Source organism: Venturia canescens, chromosome 2 (genome assembly GCF_019457755.1).
Source record: "Venturia canescens isolate UGA chromosome 2, ASM1945775v1, whole genome shotgun sequence".
Taxonomy (NCBI): Eukaryota; Metazoa; Arthropoda; class Insecta; order Hymenoptera; family Ichneumonidae; genus Venturia; species Venturia canescens.
The window spans coordinates 18,923,436-18,947,716 of record NC_057422.1 but is presented as its reverse complement, the minus strand read 5'-3'; the positions used below and the strand labels follow the sequence as shown (position 1 = coordinate 18,947,716).

General features: G+C 36.4%; 2 protein-coding genes across 22 annotated transcripts in view; one reads left to right on the top strand and one right to left on the bottom strand.

The window, feature by feature from the left end:
• Rab3-GEF (Rab3 GDP-GTP exchange factor) overlaps positions 1–23,160 on the top strand; it is a 30,899-nt gene extending 7,739 nt beyond the window's left edge. For 2 of the 14 annotated variants that reach the window (XM_043412213.1, XM_043412209.1), the window contains exons 8-34: positions 173–502; positions 1,028–1,060; positions 1,197–1,321; positions 1,422–2,122; positions 2,570–2,817; positions 3,372–3,572; positions 6,044–6,400; positions 6,481–6,549; positions 7,090–7,092; positions 7,862–8,062; positions 9,161–9,365; positions 9,772–9,864; positions 10,435–10,568; positions 10,646–10,804; positions 10,936–11,127; positions 11,215–11,314; positions 11,390–11,532; positions 11,896–12,036; positions 12,121–12,262; positions 12,407–12,536; positions 12,915–13,131; positions 13,220–13,495; positions 14,175–14,351; positions 17,340–17,348; positions 19,847–19,919; positions 20,160–20,206; positions 20,310–23,160. In XM_043412213.1, coding sequence (XP_043268148.1) covers positions 173–502; positions 1,028–1,060; positions 1,197–1,321; positions 1,422–2,122; positions 2,570–2,817; positions 3,372–3,572; positions 6,044–6,400; positions 6,481–6,549; positions 7,090–7,092; positions 7,862–8,062; positions 9,161–9,365; positions 9,772–9,864; positions 10,435–10,568; positions 10,646–10,804; positions 10,936–11,127; positions 11,215–11,314; positions 11,390–11,532; positions 11,896–12,036; positions 12,121–12,262; positions 12,407–12,536; positions 12,915–13,131; positions 13,220–13,495; positions 14,175–14,351; positions 17,340–17,348; positions 19,847–19,919; positions 20,160–20,206; positions 20,310–20,552 — 4,749 coding nt within the window. In that variant the 3' untranslated portion in view covers positions 20,553–23,160. The remainder of the gene's footprint in view (positions 1–172; positions 503–1,027; positions 1,061–1,196; positions 1,322–1,421; positions 2,123–2,569; positions 2,818–3,371; positions 3,573–6,043; positions 6,401–6,480; positions 6,550–7,089; positions 7,093–7,861; positions 8,063–9,160; positions 9,366–9,771; positions 9,865–10,434; positions 10,569–10,645; positions 10,805–10,935; positions 11,128–11,214; positions 11,315–11,389; positions 11,533–11,895; positions 12,037–12,120; positions 12,263–12,406; positions 12,537–12,914; positions 13,132–13,219; positions 13,496–14,174; positions 14,352–17,339; positions 17,349–19,846; positions 19,920–20,159; positions 20,207–20,309) is intronic. The other 12 variants (XM_043412221.1, XM_043412212.1, XM_043412222.1 and 9 more) reach the window with 10 other exon arrangements.
• LOC122406667 (uncharacterized) lies at positions 13,965–23,864 on the bottom strand. Of its 8 annotated transcripts, XM_043412255.1 has the most exons (4): positions 23,734–23,864; positions 23,207–23,339; positions 17,752–17,817; positions 16,468–17,327 (listed from the first exon to the last, which is right to left on the bottom strand). In XM_043412255.1, the coding sequence occupies exons 1-4, from the start codon at positions 23,860–23,862 to the stop codon at positions 17,248–17,250; spliced, it is 408 nt and encodes a 135-aa protein (XP_043268190.1). In that variant the 5' UTR covers positions 23,863–23,864; the 3' UTR covers positions 16,468–17,247. The 8 variants fall into 8 exon arrangements, 1 of the variants encoding a protein (XP_043268190.1); XR_006260041.1 differs by lacking the exons at positions 16,468–17,327; positions 23,207–23,339; positions 23,734–23,864 and adding exons at positions 13,965–14,387; positions 18,955–20,311 and having other exon boundaries at positions 17,752–18,478; XR_006260042.1 differs by lacking the exons at positions 16,468–17,327; positions 23,207–23,339; positions 23,734–23,864 and adding exons at positions 13,965–14,387; positions 18,955–20,311 and having other exon boundaries at positions 17,735–17,817.
• Positions 23,865–24,281: the final 417 nt, after the last annotated feature.

Genomic DNA, 24,281 nt, shown 5'->3' with positions numbered 1-24,281 from the left:
TTGCAGAGCTTCGGAATTCTGAAGTAACACAAAATAGAATATTGTTTAGTTAAATAGTTCGATTGATTTAATCCTTTTTCGTTTTTCGATCGATCAAAATGAGTTAAGAAAGCGAACAAGTTTCTTTTGAAAATATCATTCTTGAGTGTAACCTTTTTTTAATGTTTTTCAGATTGTTTTACAATCCCGAGATTACAACGCTTTATCGATGTCTGTGATGGCCTTCGTCACGATGATATATCCCCTCGAATACATGTTCCCCGCAATTCCATTGCTCCCAACATGCATGAGTTGCGCGGAACAGTTGTTACTCGCACCCACACCATTCGTCATTGGAATACCAGCCTCGTTCCTGATGTACAAAAAAAAATTTAGGATGCCCGACGATATATGGCTCGTCGATCTCGATAGCAATAAAATTACTCCACCGACTGGGCTCAACGATAATTTGCCCCCCTTACCTGAACCTGAAGGATCGATACTCAAAAATCACCTCAGACAGGTAGAAAAGTCCATCATACAACTTTGTTCTTGATGTTTTCGAAATCTTTACAATTTTCTACACGTCGAAATAGAACTTTCATTACAAGTCATTCCTTTGAGTGATTTTTATTTCATTTCATAACTGTAAAGTCATTTCTGTTTGCACCATCGGACTAAATTCGGAGAATGGAAATCAGTCAGTTTATTTCGCGAAGTTTCCTGAATTTTCGATTAAGAATAACCAACGAAATTCGTCTGCCAGTCGAGAAATTTTTTTGCATTTCCAATTTGATATTTCTTTGCATAAATCTGTGCAATATTTACTCAAAGTGTCTGATAATTTCCAACTGAAAAATACATCCTCTGATCCGCTAATTGAAGAGTGTAGAATAAATTTTCTAGGTATTTTCATTGTAGAAATAGAAAACATGGTATACGAAAAAATCAATAGCAATTGTTTATTCGCCAATAATCAGGAAATCATTGTCATTGACAAGGAAAACGAACTTTTTAACTTTTCGCTGCTTTCGCCTCGGTTCTTCAGGCTATGCAGCTGATGGATCAGACGGGCTCTGGTGTAAATATCATACTTTTGATAACTAAGATAGCTCAAAAATCCCACAAGTTTAGAATGCACAAGTAGAAATCCATAGCTTTTGTTTTAACATTTTTTTAACTCATTTTTTATGTACGCTTTGAAAATAATTCAACAGGCAATGTCGAGCGCGGGAACACCACAGCCTCGCCAAACTCCCATAAGGAATACGTCGCCTCAGCCTCCGTCGCTTCAATCTCCCACGCGACGAGAAAGTTCATCTTCTCATCACTCCACTCTAAGGTACGACTGTGAGCGCCGTTTTATAGCGGTATCACCAAATAACGATCGATGATGTGGGACGTTAAAATTGGATATAATTGAAAAAATGTTGAATTTGCAGCGTAACGAGTACAAAGCATAGGCCAAGTATGGATTTAGGAAGTTACAATCAACACAGTCCGTTGAGTTCACCGGGTCAATCAACGGTGTCTAGTCCACGGCGTGCGTCTCGGGCTAGCTTGTCACATTCGCCACAAAAGCCATTGGCTCAAGGGTCATTGCCGTTCAATCCGTTTATATATGGGAACGACGTGGATTCTGTGGACGTTGCGACGCGGGTCGCGATGGTCCGTTTCTTCAACTCGCAAAACTTATTGGCCAATTTTACGGAACATACGCGTACGCTGCGATTGTATCCGAGGCCAGTTGTCGCTTTTCAAATAAATTCATTTTTGCACTCGAGGCCAGGACGCGCGAATCCCTTCCTCGAGGAATTCGCTCGGACTCAAGCTGTCGAATTTCTCGCCGAATGGTGTTTGACCCCGAGCAATGTCGCCTTTCTACGAGTCCAAACTGGCGTTTTCGACCCCGCACAAATCGGGGACAAATGTCGATGGTTCGCCAACACTCTCGAACCTATTTGCTTCTCCGTGTGGGACCCGAGCAGCTCCCTCGCTAATGCACTCAAATCCGCTGAAGAAATGGAAAATCAACCCACCGACGAAAGCGGATCTGACTCCGAGGGTGCTGATAGCACCAGCTCTTCCTATTCATCCTTGAGTGACTTTGTTTCGGAAATGGTCTCTTCCGATCTCTCACCCAGTTAGTATTATTTCATTTACTTTCCATTTTCACTCAATCTGTTTCTCAGTCGATGGTAATATTATGAATTAAGAAGTTTTCAAAGGATAAAAGACCTCAAAGATGGCTTTTATTGAAAATTGCTTCAAAGTAAACAGTATCATGCGAAGTTTATCACTAGAGAAAAAAACCAAGAAAATAATTGGTCCCATGGTACACAAGAGTGGTGTAAACGAGCTCGAAAGAGCCGTTGCCAAAATGACGAGGAAAAAATTCGAAGAAAGTTAGCAATTATCGTTCTATTATCGGAAATTTGAAACTTTTTTAAGTAGCAAAAAGGCGAACATACGAAAAGGAACATCAAAATCGTTCTCATTCCAGTGGTTCACCTCTGCATTGTTTGATAAATCTCAGTAAATAATATTTTCACATAAGCTTTAATATATTGACGTAACATATTTTCCATAGGCTATAACTGTCCCCAAGCGACACTGCCGCAGCCAATGTCGTTGTCGGTCGATCCAAAGAACGTTTATCATCCACCAAACAGTTTGCAATATCCGGGGACTATCGAGGACCCATCGAATCGTCCGGAAAGTCCAGCGAGCACTTCATCCAGTCACAGTGACTTGAGTAGTCCCAGTTTCAACAGGGATTCCGAGCTCGAATTGAACCCTAAATTGCAGGAATCGTTGCCGGCCACCAAAGGCGATAACGTGAGTTTATTCCTCGAACTTCATCGTACTTCAAAATTTTATTCATAATCATAAATGAATATTTCATCCCTGAGATTGTGGCATATTGGAAAATATCCAGCAGCTATATCGAATCTTTTCTTATTTCCATTGCTTTCCGCACCATTTTCATAACTCACACTCGTGACTTGCTCCGAAATATCATTTTTTTTTTTGAATCTGAGAAAAACCTTATAGAAAATACTTTGGCGAAAACGAACTGTGCATAAAAAATATTTTCCAACCGTAAATATGTTACAATGTATTCCTGGCTTCTGGATTCCTGCTCGTTCGAATGTTTTTTTTTTTTTTCACACGGTGGGCGCAAAAACGGTTTCGGAGCGCGAACAAAAATTTATTCTTTTTTCTTATTGTTCAAATTTCTGCCATCTAATTTTCGATGGGCTCATCGAGCCTTGAAATTTTTAAATTCGAATGACAATGATTTGTTCATGTGTCCGAACGTCGAGTGGGAATGAAGGAAAATTTTCAATAAAAGAATAATAATGAGCGAGGGATTAATCGTAAAATCTTAGGATAAAGAGGAGGGAGGTAGTTTTGAATCGGACTCTGCATCGACAACGACAACTCCACGAACTGTACTGAGCGCTCAAAGTACGGTAGGACATATTGGAATTGGCGCGACAACGAGTTTCGCGAGTTCTGCTGCGATCGTCGACACTGAACGCCCTACCACCCCTCACAGGACCTCACGCCTTAGTAGATCTGTCACTCCAGTGAGTCGACCCTTCCGTGCCTGCATCCGTCTCTCACACTCTCACTTTCTATCTTTTCTCACTCTCACTCACTTGGCCACTTTTTTCTCTTAATCTCTCACGTTTTCCGAACTCTCGTTATTTATTATTCCACTTGACTATTTCTTGTCTTGTTCGTTCTTCTGCATCTTTCATTGACATCTGCGAATGCTAACACTTGAGTTACCATTGATCAAGAACATTGCGAAAGGAGAATTTTCATGAAAACAGAGGAAAAAGACGTTCTTGACGTTCTTTTTCTTCGAATTTGTCATTTTGTGGTTGGAACTTGTTGCTTTCGACAATCAAATGTTTTATCTACATGAAAATTTTTTCAGATATTCTTCTTATTCTTCGGAGCACGCAAGTAATTCTTCAGGCGTGTCAAAATCATTGGGCAGTTCGGTTTCCATGATCATTTGTGAATAAACGAATTTGGGAAGCGAATACAATAGACTGGTTCGTCGTACGAAAAATGTGTTTAAAGCTTGAGAAAAAATGGTTGGAAAACAGTCTGGAAAACACTCCATTTTATTTTTTCGAAAAAATGAACGGATGAAAAATAAATATTTGGAATTCATTACAAATGGAAATGAATATAGTGGAGGGAATGACTTGAAGGTCTTCCAATTCCAATTAATATTGTCTCTAATTGTGAAAAAAGAACGTGCAATAATTTCTGTTCGAATGCCTGAAAAATTAAATTGCTGTTATTTGAAATAACACAATATTTTAGAGTCATGAAATAGTAACGAGATGTGATAAAAGGATCACCATTTCTGATCTTTGTCATGAAAATTCTCTCTCGAATGATCGAGGTCCGGAATTTAGTGAATATTATTTACCTCGACCATGAATTTTTTCGAGTATTATTTGCATTTTGTCGTTTCGTGATTCCTACACGAACGTCACTCAGCTACGGTTTTAAATTTATAAAATTGAGGCTTTTTCTTAATTGATTCGAAATTTTCTCAAGTCTTACATTTCGTATCGGTAATAAATTGATTTCTGTTTCTTTTATAGTTTTACCATTATATTGAATTTTTTCAAAATTCCTGTTGAATCCATTCGGAAAAGAGCACTCATGAAATAATTGGATGGTGAATTGAATGGCAACTTTTGATAATTGCATGAGTTAGCTTCACTTTTTTGCACCCTCCCACTGTTCACACTTTCAACAAAGTCGTGATAACTTTGAAAATATGAAAAAAAAAAATAGAAAAAAGCACGGAAACGCGCAGCAATGTTTTTTCACGACACGATAATTCGTGCCCGTTCATTCCCCATCAATAAATTTATTCATGCTCATCAAAACCTTCCCGTGAATTTCGTTTTTTTTCCTTCAATTATTTGTTTCATATCTGCACCAAATTTTGCATCTGTACGAAAAATGTTGTTCGCACTTTTTCATTCTTCGCTTCGCCTATCAGCACACGCACACACATACACACACGAATAACACGAAATAACCAACAGCCACGAACAGATTTTTATATTTCCAGATTTTATTTGTACGAAGCGAAATTGTCTTCAAATTTCGTGTTTTATAATCATGGAATTTCGATGTGGCATAGAATTATTATTATTAATGTGAATGAAATTAAGGTGATCTATCAGCTGCCAGTCAATACTAGAAAGATGACTGAAACGCACGTTGCTTCGTATTTCGAGAAAAATAAAAGTTGCACCTCCGTCTCTAATGAAAAGAGAAAAACGTGAGACTCACTGAATACGACACTGAATAAAACCTGCAGCAGAATCTTCACCGATTGTGCGACTGATAGGTTGCCTCAAAAATTCACGACCAAGAATGTTTTTATTTTTTTCTTTACGATTTCAAATGTATCCAAATTTGATGGAGTATAAATTGGAGTTGAACTGTAAGAGGTAACATTTGATAAACCTTTCCCGTAAATCAAAGTAACGTAGACGTCTGCAACGATGAGGAAAAAGTAGAAAAAGAAAGTAACGAGTCCGCCGTAAAATTGACCGTACAAACGTAATCGGTTTTTTCAAATTTCATTTTGTTCAAAAATCGCGTACGAGCTCAAACATAGGTGACTTCCAACCGAGTCAACGTCGATGAACGACCCAGCCATTAATGTCCTCGAATGAACAATCGCAAAGTTAGCAATTGAATAAATATTTGAATGAGATTAAATTATTGGCAGTAATACACATGTGATCGGAAGAAAACTTGGAATTAGTGAGGGTGAAAAATATTACGAGATATTTTATGGCAGTTGAAAAAATGAGAATTCCTTGAATGAATAGTAAAGTTGGTAGTACTGTGAACGAAGTATAGTAGAAATAAATTAATTCAAGTTGGGGGCGTAGTTAGAGAATCAGGGGAAAAGGGCATCCCAGGCCAATATTTTTCATGGGTTATTTTATGGTAAAACATGCTTAATATATGAAAGAGATATTATTAGAGATTTTTGCGGAATCCACAGGTTCCACTGATTGGTACAACGGGTCTTCAACGTCAGCCGAGCGTTGGTAACGTTCTCGCACGTACTTCGAGCTTTGGCTCAGCGGTTGGGCCACTCTTGCCGAGACAATCGAGTGCGGGAAGTGACAGTAGCGCGTCATCGCGAGCCGGAACTCCATCGAACGCCCAACGACAACGCAGTCCCTCCGGTGGTTCTCCTTTGCAGCATCAAAATAGCGGTGGTGCAACTGGAAATGGCGTACTCAGGCAAGGATCCCAAGGCTCATTGTTCGAACAAATTGCTAGTCAGGCGAAAGACCTCGTGCGAGAAACCACCAGGCAAAGTAGCCAGGATGGACTTCTCGCGCATATGGACAAGGTAAAAAAAGCTGATCATCGATCACCAATTCTGTTGGGTTTTTTGGAAATTTCGATTCACGATATTCTTCATTTTTCCAGCTGAAACATCAAGCGAAGGAAAAAATCAATGAAGCTGGGGAAGACAGTCTTTTCGCACCGTTAGAACAGGTACAGCGCACTACTGTGGAATTTAAAGCTTTGAAAAAGTAATGAAACTCATCCAAATCGAAATATTATTTCGTGCGTGAAAAAACACTTTCCTCTTGATCGAAAATTTTTTAAATTAATTCATGTATGTGTTTAATATGGAGCATTCCAGACCAAATCGACCACTTTTGAACATCTGACCCCTCTCGATTTGGCGGAAACTTTTTTATCTTTTTCTACTCTACCAAAGAAATTTTACAGAATTTTTTCAAATTTTTTTCCCGACCCAAAAACAGTTATGAATTAAAAAAAAAAATGGCGTTATATTTGTTCAAAGTGGCATTACGCTTTCGAAAATTGATTTATTGGGACGTTTTTTCTTAAAGTTCTGTCTTCGAATGTACTTTTTAGAAAAAAATATCAAAAGGCTATACGAATGGAATGCCCCATAAACATGTATGCGAATTTAAGAGTGTCTTGGTTCTTCATCATTTTAATTTGAGCTTATTTTCTCCTTCATTCAAATCGACTCGGGCCATCCTCGAAAAATAAAATTGACAGGCAGTGCGTATATAAGACAATATAATTCAATTTTAACATATTGCTATGGTAGTACTTTAACTAATAGGCTCTTGGATATCCTTATAATAGGTGAAAGATAGATAGGATCTTTTACACTCTCGGATTTATTTAATTAATTATTAGTAGTTCCAGTCAATCAGGGAGATAATCGGGCATTTCGGGTAAGCAGCGATTTTCTTTTTTAATTCGGAGCTTGTTCATTCTGTAATTTCCCCCTTTATTACTTGCATTATAATTTGTTTTATGTTCATTTTTTTATTTTATTGATTTTTTCATATAATTTTATTACGAAACTTGTGACATGTGAAGGTTTTCATTTCCTGATTTTCTAATTTAATCTGCAGAGAAATTTTAAAATATTGATATCACGTCAAATAAGTTTTTTTTATTTTCCTCAGCAAGTGACTGTTCCCCTGAATCACCTGAAGACTTTCTTGCAGAAAAAACAAATTTCGTGTATAAATTTTCGGTCGATTGGTTTCGAGACTCGCGGTTGTCAAAATGATAGTCGATTGACAATACCTTCGACCTCGAAAACTCAACTTTACATTCACTGTTGATCCTACAATACAATAAGAAAAAGTAGGAAATCGCTGCTTCTTCAAAATGCAGGTTAAACCTTTTTTTGTGACGGTTTGACTGGACTATAGTGACGGGCTTTTAATTTTCCTCGCTTTCTCTTCTTCTTTCTCTTTTTATCTTCTTCCACCATTCGTGTAATAATTACATGATGCTTATATTTGTTTCCCAGCTAACACAACAAACAAAAAAAGCTGTCGATGGTGCTACAAAATCGGTTCAAGAGGCCTCCAAATCCGCTCTTGAAGCTAGCAAAACTGCTGCTGGCGTCAGCAAAAATACCTTCGACGATTTGACCTACGTGGGCAAAAGCACTTTCGGCGATTTAACGAAAAGCGCGAAAGAGGTCGCAGCGAAAAAAGGCTTACTCAAGGTTATTATGAACAGTGAAAACAGTTATATCTTCTCTGACCTCAAATTGAATCTTTTTCAACTGACCTCGACAAAAGTTACAGCTGCTTCGCTATCGACGAATCAATTTGAAAATTCTCATTGAAAGTTTATTTGCATCGTATTTGCATAGACCATCGTAACGGTCTATGAAATTCTTCTTTCTAGAGATTTCTTTAGGCAGGTTTAAGTAATTACTTGAGGGAACTATAAATGAAATATTGTATTGAAAAAAAACCATATTCTATTCGTGGACCATAACAAGCATTAGTTTTCATCAATTTTTTTACGTCTATCATCGTCGAAATCTAGCACGTTGCCCATTTAAAAGTCCTGAAGAGGTGTCTTGCTTCAAAAAGTCAATAAAATCGATTGTTTTTTAACATTTTTTAATGTGAGGAATACTAATTTGTGCATGGTTTATGCGCAAAGTCTGATTGTCGAAATTTCTCAGCTGCGTATTATGTGGAGATCGTAATTATTGTTTACACCGAAAATTCCAAATTTTTTCAATTCTCATATATTTTCCTTCCATATGAACCTATAAAAACCCGAAAAAATTGCGAAATTCTATATTTGCAGGACGTTGAAATGATATTCTTCTTCTTTAGAAGCGTTTTGGTTTTTCCAACTCACTAAAAATATAGAATTTTGCAATTTTTCCAGGTTTTTATAGGCTCGTATGGAAGGAAAATGAATGAAAATGGGAAACAAATTTGAAATTTTTGTTCCAGACAATAATTACGTTCCCCACATTGTACGCAGCTGAGAAAATTCACAAATTAGACTTGCCGCATAAACCATGTACAAATTAGTATTTCTCACATTAAAAAAATGTTCTGTACTTTTGAAATATCCTTGAAACTATACCGAAAAGTTCGCTATGGTGAGTTATTGGAATCTACCCTAAAAACATTCCCAAAACAATCCATTTTTTTTGACTTTCTAAAGCATTAACTACTTCGCCATGTGCATTATTTTTGACGATGTGGGATAGTAAAATTTGATTGAGATGACTTCGAGTAGAGATTTTTGACGGATCTTAGTTTAATATGATGTTTTTGTCATTGTGAAATTTCAGGGACTGGGAAAATCGCAACAATCTCCGCCTCATACACCAGGTTCACCGGGGATGATGCCACGCAAGGATTCGAACAGTAACCAATTGGTTGCTTCCGATCCTCGGAGCGGACGCCGGGATATGGGTCGCGACTTTTTCAGTAATGTCAGCAGCGATCTAAACGGTATCGCTGCTCAAACGAGCAGCATGTTCAGCGATCTCTTTGGTAAGATGGTCGTGAAATTTTTGAAATTGATTTCGATCCCGCTTTATTTTATTAGTAGCTCTTTCCCGTCGATTTATCCTCGTTATGCCGGTCGCGGTACGACTTTTTTCCATCCAATTGCACGCCCCTGACGCGACGGTCAGCTAATCAGTATGAATTTGATTTCGTAGATATTTATATTTGGAATGAAAAAGTAATAAAAAAAAACGATGAACGAAGAATAAAGTTGAAATTGTTTCCTCGTTACTACAAACAGCCACTTGAAATGCGCATGCGTTGACAATTTATGGTTCTCGACCTTCATTTTTATTGTTTATTAAAATGAAAATAAAATCTGAGCTTGCTTGCTGACGTAAGCTCTTCTTGACTTCCAAATATTATCGACCCTGTATAATCTCGTCCGCAGGAAATAAAAATAGTTCTAATCGGAACGCTAGTCCGCACCCCCAGTCGCAAAAAACAAAAGAAAAGAGCCAGCCTTTCGGACCTTTCCGTAGAGGTAGGAAAACCGTCCACAACAGATATTAATACTGAAGATTGTTAACCAGACGTCTGAAAGTTATGCTTGAAATTCCTGGGGTGGAGAAATCACGCAGTTTTTGAAAGAAAAGTTTTTAGTCGTTTTCTCTTCAGACATCGCGTTGATGAGATCGTAATTTTTCAATGGGATGCCAATTTTTTAAAAAATCCTTCAACTGTGCTTTGATGAGAAAAGCGGTCGAAACCTTTCCCTTTTGAAATTCTAGAGCTGTTTGATTTCCACGATTTCAAAAAAAACTTTGCAGACGTCGTCTTCAGTTGAAAGTTTTCAGATGATTTTTTTTCACCTTCCTGCGAAATACACGAAAAGAATTATAAAAAAAATTGTTTTCAAATATATGATGGAAATAAACATATTTTGAAACTGAAAATTTAATAGGAACCACGAGCTCATGATCATTAACGAATGCTTCGCATTTTTATCCCGGTTTAAAATTTTCTATGGTAATTTAAAAAATTGTAATTCTTTTCGTGCAATTTACGAACTCAGTGTACTCACTCAATTTGATCGTTAAATTTTGGGATACAGGCAAAACAGGGTTGATGGAGAAATCGTCGTTGATAAAACATTCGCCAAGCAAAAGCAATCAGGAGGAACTTCAACGGATGCAAAATGCTGAGAGATCCAACACCAACAGTGACAATCAAGCTTTTCTCACAGATGTAAGCGGCACACACAAATTCGAATAAGCAAAAAATTTACGTTGCTAATTGTTTGATCTTATTCCTGTTATTCGAAGGTTGTCAATCAAGCTTTAGCGGGTGAAGGCATCGGGTGGTTCAAAATAAATCGTATGAAGGATCTCATGAAGGACGAAAGTTATAGGGATTTCGTTGTGACAAAATTAAACAAGGGTCTCAACAGGAAAATCAGTCCGGATGATCATATCGACGATGTGGTGAGTTCGGTTATCATCGATGTGCTTTGGCCTCGGACATTCGACAATATTTGAAACCGTCACAATGGTTTATATTCGCGTAAAGAATTGCTGAATCAAAATAAATTATATTTTTTTGCTACACACCTCAGTGCATCACCCGACCAATGTACAAAGAAATGCTAAAGTGCCTTCAAGCGGTAGCCAATGGCTTGGCGAACTCATACAGAAGCGACGGATTAGGAGGAATGGCCTCGGTTTTTCAACTCATGGAGATCGCTCATACACATTATTGGAGCAAAAATTTGGCTGAGGGCACCTTTGAAAGTCCCTGTCTTTATCAGGTGATTCATTGCTCCATTTTTTATTCCGATTTTATCCGGCGTTGTGATCCCACGATGTTTCGAATTTCATAATCGATTATAATTCAGGAAAGTCCAACCGAGAGTAGAGACAATTCAAAATCGCCTCAGTCTCCAGGACATCCAGAATTTTCTGACAGCAGCCACAAATCTTCTTCGTATTCGCACGGTAAATATTCAACTTCACCGATTCAGCTTTCATTGTAGAAAAATAAAAATACATTGATGAATTTCTTGGTTGTAGATTCGCCGAAAATTCGGCTCGAGGCGCCACGCTCGCAACAACATTCGGGCCCTGACTCGGGACAATCGACTACCGAAATGTTCTTCGATATGTTCACGAAGAAGGGCAAACTTTTGAGCAAGCTCACCTCCTTCGATTCTGACGTAAGATCAAAAGGAGTTGTCAACAATTAAGTTTCTTTAATCAATAATCCCTTCGAATGATGGATCTCCTCGAGGCCGGACCTCTAGGAAATTTCGAAAATATCGGAACTTTCCAATTGTAACAGTAATAAGCTGACTCACTATTCATTGTACTGGGTCCACAATGGAAAATAGTCAGTAAACGATGAGGCTAATGCGTGTTTCTGATCTAGATTTTTTCCCAAATTTCGCTGTTGAATGTTATTTTTTAATAACAATGAGCCCCAGGAATTTTATTTCAATGGATAAGGTTCCGAGTTGAAAGCTCTTCTTGAGTATAAAAAAAAACTGAACTTTAATGCAACTATATCTTTGTCAACTCAGGGTCAAAAAAGTGCGGGGGCAGCGAGCAATGAAACTTTGTCTTCGGAAACGAGCAGCGCGATGGGCCAAGGAGTTTTTCGTCATGCTCATCAAGCTTCGATTCGCAGTGCAGTTTCCGATAGCGAAGTCGATCAGAGCAATGTCAGTTGGTTTTCATTCCTGAACGTAAAACTCCGAAATGCACTATGAATAATTAAAAAAACATTTTTCGAATTCAATTTTCAGCTTTTACGCGAAAAACAACGAACTGGGAGTGTGTGGTCGAGTAAATCATCTTTGACCACTGGCTTTGGATATCATGGTCGTGGTTTGGTACCTTCGACTACGACACCCAGCCCGGACGCAGCAAGAACATATTTGTTCGAAGGTGAATAAAAAATCGTTTTTCCATTACCGTCTTCCTCTATAAACTGTAATTTGTGATTCCGATCGTTGAAATGCTTCAAGTTCATGAAAAATTATTCTTTAGAGCAACACCTAAAATTAATGAAATTGTCGTTAATTCTTAAAGGTCTTCTGGGTAAAGATCGTATCGGACTTTGGGACCAGATGCAATTTTGGGAAGACGCCTTTCTCGACGCTGTTTCTCAGGAACGTGACATGATTGGAATGGATCAAGGTCCTGGAGAGATGATGGAACGGTTGGTAGCATAAAAAATCACGATTTAAGGAGACGCAATGATAAATATGCTAGACGACAAAAAAAAGCTTCAAGAAAATGTACAAAAAGCTCTTGGTACCACGAAAGTTTAAGTTTCGAGCTTCTTGGTCTACAATTTTCACGGTGCACAGCATGAATTTTCATCGAGAGGAATACAATTCTCCAGAATCATACAAAACGTTTTGTTTGCCTTTATGAAAATTTAACTTTGACCAGTAAAAATCGCAGTCCACGTCCATATTTATAATATTTCTTAGCACTGCAAAACATTTTTAATCTGAGTTTTGTAATCTCAAGAAAGTATCCTCTCGGGTGCAAAGCAAGAACTCAGCTATATCCTTTGATCTTTTTTCTCCAGGTACAAGAGTTTGAGCGACAGCGAGAGGCGGCGCTTAGAACACGACGAGGACAGGTTACTATGTACACTTCTGCACAATCTTACCGCCATTTTGGTGATGCTGAACGTTGAAAAGAACGAGCTGAAGCGGAAAGTACGAAGGCTTCTCGGGAAAAGTCACATTGGGTTGATATACAGCCAAGAGTTGAACCAGCTGCTCGATCAGATTGACAATCTCGTGAGTTTTTCACGTTTGTACACTCTGATTTAATGAACAATGAAAAACGATCACCAAATTTCATGTTTCATATCGTTATTTGAATCAGCAGCATGGCAACGACATCGACCTTAAACCCTTGACCTCGCGTCAAATGCATCGCCAATCCTTCACCGTACACTCCGGTACCGACGCCGATGGAGATTTACGATTTATGGAAGTACGTCACGATGGCCTCGTCCTCCGATCCGTGAACGGCGTTATCGTCGAGCGTTGGTGGTACGAACGCCTCGTCAACATGACCTGCAGCCCGAAGAATAAAGTTCTCTGCTTGTCTAGGCGAAATGGTGAACAACTCGAATTTCACAATTATTATACAAAAAAAGTAAGTTTTTTCGTATGCATTTATAAGTTGACGTTTAAGGTCATACTATATACACTTGCGATGGGCAGAAAAATCAAACATTTTTTTATTCAATATTCTTCAAGTACCATGTCTGAAGAATTTTCTCACCAAATAAGTGGTATAAATTTGGTATGGATCGGATTAATAGTTTTTTAGTTATCATGTCCACCGTGACTGATGCTCGAAAAAATTTGGAGAAATTTTGTTAATAATTAATTTTATTATAATTATTTTGAGAAATTTTTTGATGAAAAAATCGTACAAGTACATGAATATATGCACTAATGAATGTCGTTCATAGTTTTTCGACAAACATTTATTTTCTTGTCGAAAAAAATGAAGAAAATCGCGTTTTCCGCCCGCTGCAAGTGTATATAAGCCCTTAAGACTAATACGATAGTTCATTGGAACGGGATCCAAGACGATGACAAACTTTGATGAAAACTTGTACTCTTCGTATTCGGTTGCTTATATTTTGGCGAATAAAAATTCATTTTTTACATTCGTTGAGTTGAAATATCTTTCAAATCTGAGATTTTTTTCTGTCAAAAGAAAAATGATAGGAATTAGATGCGTGACCATTCGAGAATCTCTCGAAAGAATCTCAGGCATTCAGCGGTAAACTGATTTACATTATTTTCAAACCTTGATTTTTCAGTGCAAGGATCTTTACTATTGTATAAGAGACGCGATAGAAAAGGCAGCAGCGCGAGGTCATGCGAACTTGGGTGTCGAGCTCGGTGACGAGTTTCCGGTCCAGGATATGCGAACAGGGGAAGGTGGACTTCTCCAGGTTTGCATTGAAGGTGTTGGTCTCCTGTTCGCCAATAGCAAGGTACGTCGACTTTTTTTAAAAAATACGTTTTTCCCCCTTCAGCAAAATAAATTGAAAACAAACAAATCATTGATGAAAAAATTTCATTCGACGAATCATTTCTTTATTTTCGGTATTTAAAAATAGTGCAAATTCGTTCGTGAACATGCATTAACAAAAATAAAAATTCTTGAATCTCGCCCTGCGCTTAAAATAATTAATCACACCAAATTCTTTTCAACGAGATTTCTAATTTTCGTAGCTTATTACCGTGATAACCGACACCCCAATTCCCAGGCAAAAACCAAGCAATTCAAATCGAATGTTGCTTTTTTCACTGACTACAATCCCAAGTTCATCGAGTAGAAAAAAACAACGAAATTGAAAACAAAGAAAATCCAATTGATCCGCGTTAAATTAATCAAATTACACAATCCCGATGAAACGACGTGAAGTCAATGTCAGAGAGTAAAGGAGAGAGAGAAAATCGATTCGTTGATTTAGTCAAAACTTTGAAAAATCCTTGACCAAACGAGATTTCGTCAAACATTTTCATTCAACAACGTTGATCCAAAATATATATGTATGTTCATTATTTCTGTGGTTTTTTCCTGGTTTCCTTATCATTTTTTTCGTATTCTTTATTTTTCTACACACACACATATATATATATGTATCTTTCGTTGATTGCATTGATGCAAGGACCACTCAATATTATCTCCCATCGCTAGCCAACACGATCTGCTTACTTTGTATGTATATTTATTATACTCTCTTCTCGACGCTCTGTTGTGTTATCGTTAAAAAAAGCACAGGCCGAAAAAGTGGTGATTTTTTTTATCGGATTCGCTGTGCCCTCTCCGCAGGGTTGCCTCATTATTGTTATTTTTTCAACTCGTTCCATCCCAAGAACATTCTTCCGTGGCAACATTTTTTTTTCGCACTACATGAATATTAGTACATCGAAAAAAAGTAGTGAAGATTTATGAAGAAAAATGAGAATATGAAGCCTTGTAATGTGGGAAGAATGACACATGTTTCACTGCCAATATTTTATTGGATGGGAATTTTGGGACTTTGGAATTGCACTGCAATGTGAAAATGATGAAACAGTCATCTTGAAAATCACAAACATTCGTGTGCAGTAATTATTCTTCTGAATACTTAACAACGATTTTTGTTCAAATGGAATATTACCTGAAATGATAATTTTTTAAAAATAATTTTATACTGACATTTCCGTGAAAATCTTGAGGTGTTTTAGAAAAATCACGAATTATTAGCAGTAAATCTCACGAAAAGGGCTTCCAATGAAACTCAAGTTTTACCAAAAATAAACGCAATTACTCTGCAATAAGAATGAGAACTTACTCGATCATATGGCCCTTCAATGTTCGAATCATCTCAAGAATGCTAATTTTTTCGACGTTTTTACTAACGGCAAAGTACAACAATTTTAATCGAAAGAAATTATTGGGTCAAAGATGTGTGTGATTATCCTGCAACCAAGGATGAGTGCAAGAACAGAAATACGATTGTATTCCGTTTTTAATGTGTGACAAGTTATAGCATATTCAAATTTGTTGTGTGAGCTGGACTATTTTTCTTAATCATTTTTCCGGACTTTTGTTTTCTCTTTGAAGCTCTACACATCATTTATAATTCAATAAAACATTGTGAGAAGTGTAAAAAAAAAAATGAATTCGTATTATGAAAAATAAGAGGAGACGACGAAAGAGTGAGCTCGTTGAAGAAACAATCATGTGGCATATATAATAGCTTGTCTCGTCCATTAATCATTATCGTGATTCTCCTACCGTTTTAAATGTTCCGCGCAATTGCTATCGTCACAAATATTCCCCGGTCCAAATTTATATTTTCTTCTCCTACGTTTTTATTTGTTTTTCGTTTTTTCACTCTTTCTGGCTACTCGGTATCCATTTTCGTCCCAAATAAGTTCGGTTTAAAGCGTTATTCAATGTTTTCTTGCATGGAGCTCGATGTGCAGCTGCAATCTCTCTTTTTATCTGTACTTTACGATTGTCTCGTTACTCCAATTGGTCGAGAAAAAAAATATTCATTGGGGACATCAAAACACTGAGAAACAAAATTTATTCAATAAAAATATATCGAAACGCTCTTGTATATTTAATTTATTTTATTTTACACTTTCTTCAACGATATACATATATTATATGACAAGAACATACGACACATCTGTAGTTTCATTATTTCTACTGAATGTTGGATGCCCATTATCTATGCATATATATATATATATATATATTTTTTTTCAGAAAAAAAAAAATAAAAACATATATATATGTAAACATTGAAATTAAATCTTTCTCTTATTTTCTAAAGTTCTGACTTTCTCTGACTATCGTGTATATCTTTTTCTCTCCTTTTTCTCCTATCTGCCATGGTAATGTGCTAAGAGGAGTCTATTTGACGTTCGTTCCAAATAAAAATATTCCAAAATTTCTGTCAACTATTGGCTTCTTTCTAAATTCACTTTTGACAAATTTACGAAAAGGTAAACGAAATTTACGTTGTCTACGAAGTAGAATAAAAAGAAAAAAACCTTGACTTTATCAGTCAAGTTATTCAGTCGGTAGTAACGAAAAATAGATTTTTCTTTGCTTCGGGGAACTTTTGAGATGGTCCTTGAACAATGGAACAAAAAATATTATATGCGTAGGCAGTTTTATCCCAAATAATCAACTCGACCCAAAGTGCGGCTGAACAATTGCGGCCATCACCAACAATAAGTGACAACTACTGGGTGCATCAATATACATATTGATATATATATATATATATTTATTTAATTATATGAATATATATTTATACATTTATTCCATTATGAATATATATATATATTTGTATATTGTATATATATGGATATATATATTGACTATGATCGAAACGAAATCTTTAATTTCTCTCTCTTTCTGTTTTCTGTTACTTGTCCTGTCCTCGTCGACATTGCCCTGGCTGGACAAACAGGATTTCGAGGTATTACTCAACGAATTAATTGTTTGTTAAAAATTTTCGTATTGACTATTATTATTATTATTATTTATTATTTATTATTTATTATCATTTAAATTTTAGTTGATTATTATTCATGATTTTTTTCGTTTTTTTTTAATTCGGTGTTGGCCGTTTTACGGAAATGCTTATTTCATTTTTATAGTTCATTACGATAAACGTGTTGGCCACTGATATTGTTTCTGTTTATCATTTGTTTCAAGTATTTTTGTTTCTCTTTTCGTTTTTTTTTTTTTTCTTAGAAAAAAACGATATTCGAAACTTGTTATTGTTTGTTTTCCATTATTATGACACACCTATTTTTTATAATAGGAATTGCATATGAACTGAATAGATTTGCTCTGTCTTACCTCACTGTTTTACCTACCACTGATCGGTGTTAGTTGTGATAGATGTTTCATGAAATGTCCCATAGACGAATCACGTAAACGAGCTTTTTAGAGAAAAAAAAATAACGTAATTAGGCCGAGTTGACGTACTTGAAAAATTTGGACAAGTGTTGCAGAAGCTTTATGAAGCGATTCCGAAATACCGCACGGATAAACGCTAGTTATGAAGAATCTTCTTTAGCCTTATAATAAGTACGAAAAAGTGCATTTCATCGTCATAAAATGGCTGACGTCTGACTTCATTTTTTAAAGTAAAACACCATAAAATAGATTCAATTTTTCCATTTATTAATCGATGAATTCTTAACGAGCTCTTACCGACTCGAATTTCAAGAAAAATTCTTTCCATCCTTTCCCAGAAGAGATAACGAATTCTCGATACAACAATTCGAAAGAAAAACATGAAATAATATTACACTCAAGTCGTCAACCGGGAACCGATAGGAATTCTTTTTCGACTTTGAACTATTTGTTCTTGCTCACTTGAAGGAAAAACGATGGCGATTCGATTTTCATTCAGTATATTTAGAAATGCACTTTTTCAACACGATACACCGAAAACGTTAGATCGTCCGGTTGCACTCACAAATAGACGAGGTTGTAATAGTTAATCAATCATCGCTCACCGGATCACCACACGATTAGTTCATTTCACAGTTTTACCCAACGACCAGCAATAATATCTCTTGGCAATGGAACACATCACTATTGAACACCAATTACCGAATCGTAGATGAAAAAGAAAAAAATTGAACAAAAATCAAACAATTGCACGTACACAAGCCACGCAGGATAATTAGCACCCTTCAACGTATAAATTAAAAGCATATTTATCTCATATTATGCGAAATATTATTACTCTGCAATAATAATAATAATAAATTGCAAACGTATACATAATATGCCGCATCCATTAATTAGTAGCGGAAAACCCCTGTCCACTGCTGAATTATACATAGATACAACAATGCACATTTAGCATCAAGTATGAACGCTGAAGCAATCAACGATGTAAGATGCGTTTAGGCCATCTCCAGAGTTGCCTGCCGCTGCTTAGATAAACGCTTGCACGGCTTTATCGAATGCCATTTCCGCTGTTTATGCATGTATATAAATATACATCGCCATACATCACGGTTATGTATATTTATATGCATATTATCAATATTTGCAAACCTTACCCGCTTGATTCCTTTGTTGCATGGTTTTATCTTTAACGTGATTCGGGTGATTTCGATCAAAAAGTTGCTGTGTCTCTGGTGTGTGAAGTTTGTTTGTTTTTTCAATATGTCGAACGGACAAAAATACTTCGAGGCATTTACCTTCGAAATGATAAATTCTATCGGTTTATTTTGTTTGTATTTGAATCGGTAACTCGTCGTTCCATCAGCTCGATGTTCATTTGCGTTAAAACTGAACGAGCAGTATTCAAGTTACTGTTTTACGTTTTACAGTCTTCGTGCGTGGACTTTTCGATCGATCGTTTAATAATGACAACTAGTTGGCACCACTGCACGAAAAAGCTTTCCCGAAGCTGTAGATATCTCTCCGCTTAAAAAAAACGTACTCTGAGAAACATGGAATCGAAGGTCTGAAGTGCGCAATTGGATTCAGCTTGAAATATTGAGACGAAAGTTCTTGATCGCTTTTCTCTACCACAAAATATTCATCAGTTATTATAACCTCCGAAGTTGAACCATTCGGAAGTCTGATCAGAGCCGTGCGCATTCGCTCCGCCCACCGAGCCAAAGCGGACTATCAATTGGTTGAACTTCGAAGACTTGTAATTCGTCAATGCTTTGTTGCATAGAACAATCACTGAAGACGTTTCATTTCACAATTTTCTCCACACTCCGTTTGGATGGTTCTGAAGTTTAATTCGTTTGAAAAAACATCAACATTGTAACTGAGCTTCAAACACCGAATTGAATCCTTGCAATACACATTGTTGATAGCCAATATCATATATCAATGATATTCCCGAAACAAAATTTAGGGCATGAATACACTTTAAGCACTTGATTAATTTCTTTGTTTTTCGCAACTAATGGGACACGATTGGGTTATTTGCAGTTCTTTGTAAGACTAGATCATATCAGCAAGTGCTTTACTCAGAATGGTGGGATCTTCGTTTTGGAAGAATTCAGTGAGTATAATTCGTGTTTATTAACATACTTTTTTCCGCTTGTTTTTTCGTGTGTTTGCTTTCTCATTTTTATTCAATTATATTAATAACAAAAAGTGTATTTTGTTTCGACACCATGACTAATCATTTTAAGTATGTCGACGGTGATAATAATTTTATTGATAAATTAAAAATATTTTTTTTTCAATTCTACCGTGATTAATAAAATCACTAAGAGGCTTCTTCGTCTTTCTTTTCCAGATCCAAAAACTAGACAAGTAATTCAACGTAAATATAAGTCACCAATGGTAAGCATCAAGAGTAGAAAACATTAATTTTTCAAATGATTTCCACCCTTCAATGAGTAAATATCGAAGCAAAAATTACACAAAAATTTGAACTGCTTTCCAGGCTCGCGAAATTTGGTACGCAGTGACTTGTGTATTCTCATATTTGTCGACTGGCATGAAACAACGCAAATTGGCGCAAAGCAAAGCGTTGCCACAGCCAGCAAGTACAGGCAGCGGGACTGCGGAACAAAAGCAGCAGCAGCAACAACAACAGCAACAACATCACCAACTTCAGCAGCAACAATCGAATCCTCAAGGCCATAGAACAATGCCTGTGGACCCTTTCCAGAGTCATCAACACTGACGAAAAGGCAGACATTCGTTGCCCTTCGTCTACGACTCAAATAGCTGTGTCCCATACGCTTGTTTACCTTGGGTGTGAAAACGACAAAACAAAAATAAAAAAAAAAAGCAAAAAAATATTTCAAAACAAAAAAAATTGGAAGACTTGCGCACGGAAACGAAGGCATCGAACGAACGTCTCGCTCACACACTTACACTATCAGACATTTCATCATTGAAAACGTCTTGAATACTTGTCGAAAAAATCATCACTATACACCCTTCGAAAGACTGTCAAACATTCTTTTCATCGAGAGTGCACCTCCGAGCTTGAAAACTCACGAATAAGAGAAAATAAGGCCATGAGCATTCACAAAAACAAGAAACAATAACGTGATCCTGTGTTCATAATGTACTTAACCCTCAACGGCTTCTCGGAGTATTGTTCATCCCCAGAGAAAAGTCTTGGCCCAATGCCTAATCCATTGCAGATCATCAAACTTGTGTCGATGATTATTCGTATTTTTAAGTTTAAGTTTAAGTTTAAGTTAAAAAAAAAAAACATCAGAGCTTGTGCAGCGTTCGTTATAGAATGCATTATCATCTTCAGAGCATCATTTAATAGGTGATTAAATTTTTACTTGAAATATTAAGGCCTTATATACGCTTGGGATGGGCGGAAAAATCGAAATTTATTTTATTAGATATTCTTCAATTACAATGTCTGAAGAATGTTCTCATTAAATTTCATAAAGATAGCATTAGATTCGTAGCTATGGGTACTTCAACCGACCACCTCGTGCACGCGGTCGTCTAATACTTGAATCTTTAAACGCGATTATCTCAAAGTCGTCTTTTTTGAAAAATACCTTTGCAGTGGACACAATTACCAAAAAATTATTAATCCGATCCATACCAAATTTATACCACTTATTTATTATAATAATATCTAGAGCCTGCAAGAAAGATTTTGTATTCTGTTGATAAAAAAAATTGTACAAGTACATGAACATATGTACTAATGAATGTCGTTCACAGTTTCTCAATAAACATTTATTTTCTTGTCGAAAAAAAATCAAGAAAATGACGTTTTTTCGCCCATTGCAAGTGTATAGAAGGCCTCAATGACTACCGAAACTAAACTGTTTTGCATAAGAAATTCTTATTGAAACTTTGTTTACTTTCCAAATTTTATAATATGTTAATGCTTTTCATCAGCAAACGCGAAGTTCACTCATATTTCAACACTTCGAGAATAGCAACAATTTCTTTCAAGTTTAAATATTTTAATATTTTATCCATTAAGGGTTTGGAAGTATTAAAAAAACGCCAAAGTGCCCACTCCGCTGCTCTTGTATTTACTACATGAAAATGTTGCCGTTAAGGGTTAAATTTTGATCAATCTCGCTGTAACCCCGTTACTCATAACAGAGTTCCTATGACATAATATTGCATGGGTTGGTCGGTTTTCGTGTGAAATTACCAATTTTTTGGCTTACTGTAAAACCTTAAATATGTGGAGCACAAAAATCACAAAAATAAGACATAGAAAGTTTGAAGTTACTCTGATATCTGATGCACCATTCATGATAAATCAAATGCACATTGTGACAGCCAATGGAAAATGAAATAGCAGTAAGAATTTTGAAATGGGCGTTAGTGATTTGAGAATGTCTCGACATCGGAGCATAGAACAACTGAGAACTTATCTCTGGAATTTTGTGAAAACCCTGCTCAGCTGGAGCTTGTGTTCGTAATTTCATGCGATGATGAGGCCAAAAAATTTCGTTGTTCGCATGGGAAAGAAGCGTCAACGAAAACTTCTCAACTTGTATATCTAAAACTGTACAGTCATAGATTATTTAGTTGGAATTGAGGAGACGAGGAGGATACAGAGCTCATAGAAAACCGAACAAATTAATTGTACATTGCAAATTTCATGCTCCATATATATTTTTAAAACTGTAATCATGAGAGTTTCACAGATGAAACTCGTTCATCTTTGTAGAACGTTTGTTCTTTCAATCACGGTCTGAGCGGATTGTTGAGAAAAAAGAGAAAGAATTTCTGCGGTGTAGAACGCTGCCTGCTTTAGGTATTCGTTTTGTTAAAAATGAATATAAAAATATGATATCACTAGAAACTCTATACATACACATATTTCAGAGCACTCGAGACGTTCCGATTCAGTAATGAAAAAAGTGCTCTTGCAATCGTGACATCCTATATTAAAGGCGATTCGATTTGTTTGGATGTTTGCGTTGTAAACGCAAATAACTCGTGTATAGGATGTTAAGAATGAAACGGCAGAATGAGGTCGCTGCAATCCCTATTTGATAATAGAGGTAATGCGATGATGAAAAATGAAAAGAAAATATACAAAAAAATTGTCCGATTGACGGATTAACTAGTAAACTTTAATCGGTTAAAACCAATCGATAATTCTCTGATAATCGATAAGAATGTCTTTGCTTAGTGCCACACACGTTTAGACAATATTTAACAATCGTTATGAGTCGTGAAGCAAGAGCAATATATGATGAGCGCAGGATGGATTTAGAACAATTTAGACCCCTTACTTTTATAGAAGTCTAATTACCCGCAGAAAATATATTTAGATTTCTGCAGTACACAGATTGTTTTTTCTTTTATTCTTAATCTTTTATTTTTACTTGCCAATTTCAGAAGTCCCATTTTTTTCCAGTTGGTCATCAGTTTCTTTCATTTCTTCAGCGTCGGTAGGTACATGCCAGAGGTAGAAGCTCAATCGGAACGGTAAAAAGATGATCCTTCTCGCTTCTTGTATCGGCTTCAACAAATCAAATTTGTATGAGTATACTGAAGCGAAACTTTTCTGAAAACTATTTCTTTTTTATTTGCAGGCTTATGGGTAATGACTTAACCTTTAAAGGACCGGCAGTTGAAATCCCCCTTGAAAAGAGCTCAAATTAGTGTCTGGTATCACGTATCAACTATGTACAAAGTTCATATCACAGGGTGAGCCGATATATCGGCTTTCTGGTCCTCTAGAGGTTAACATTAGGGGTTTTTAGTTTCGAGACTTTTTTCATTCTATCGAAAAGAACAAAATTGAACAGAAATATTGATTTCTTTACTAGAACTTTGACTTTAACAAGAATTTTTTTACAAGAAACTAAAATATTCAGAAGTAATAATAAAAGATTATTATTATAAATTATTACTACAAATAGTGAACTTTTTTCACGTAATCGTAGACCAGCTGATGAGCGAAACGCGGACATGGCTCGTAATCCTGCATTTTGCTCCAGTATTTTTTGCCTACGTTTTCGTTCCTGTAAATGTACAACCATCGATTTCCTCGGATGTTTTTTCAAAATTTCACGATTCAAATTTTCTCAAAGAAAGACGATAATGAGCAAACTGCAGGAGTTTGGAGAAAACAGCTGGTAAGCTGTTCCAAAAAGGTAATAAATTATTTGTCGACTGCTGTAGCTGCTGATGATCCCACATGCATGTACAGTGTAGTAATCTGTCCGTTATTGTGTTATGTTTTGCTGCGTCGACGACTTGTTGATTCGGCTCTATTATTATTGTTGTCCGCTGGGCTGTTGATTTTATTGGCTTTTCGACGGCTGCTGTTGAATGGCTCATTCCTGCATGTATATTGGTGATATTGGTTAATAGAATATAGGATTTTTGGTACGGATGTTGGTACTGTAGGATCCGCCACAGCCACAGCTGGCTGTGGTATGAAACGGCTGCCTGCGAA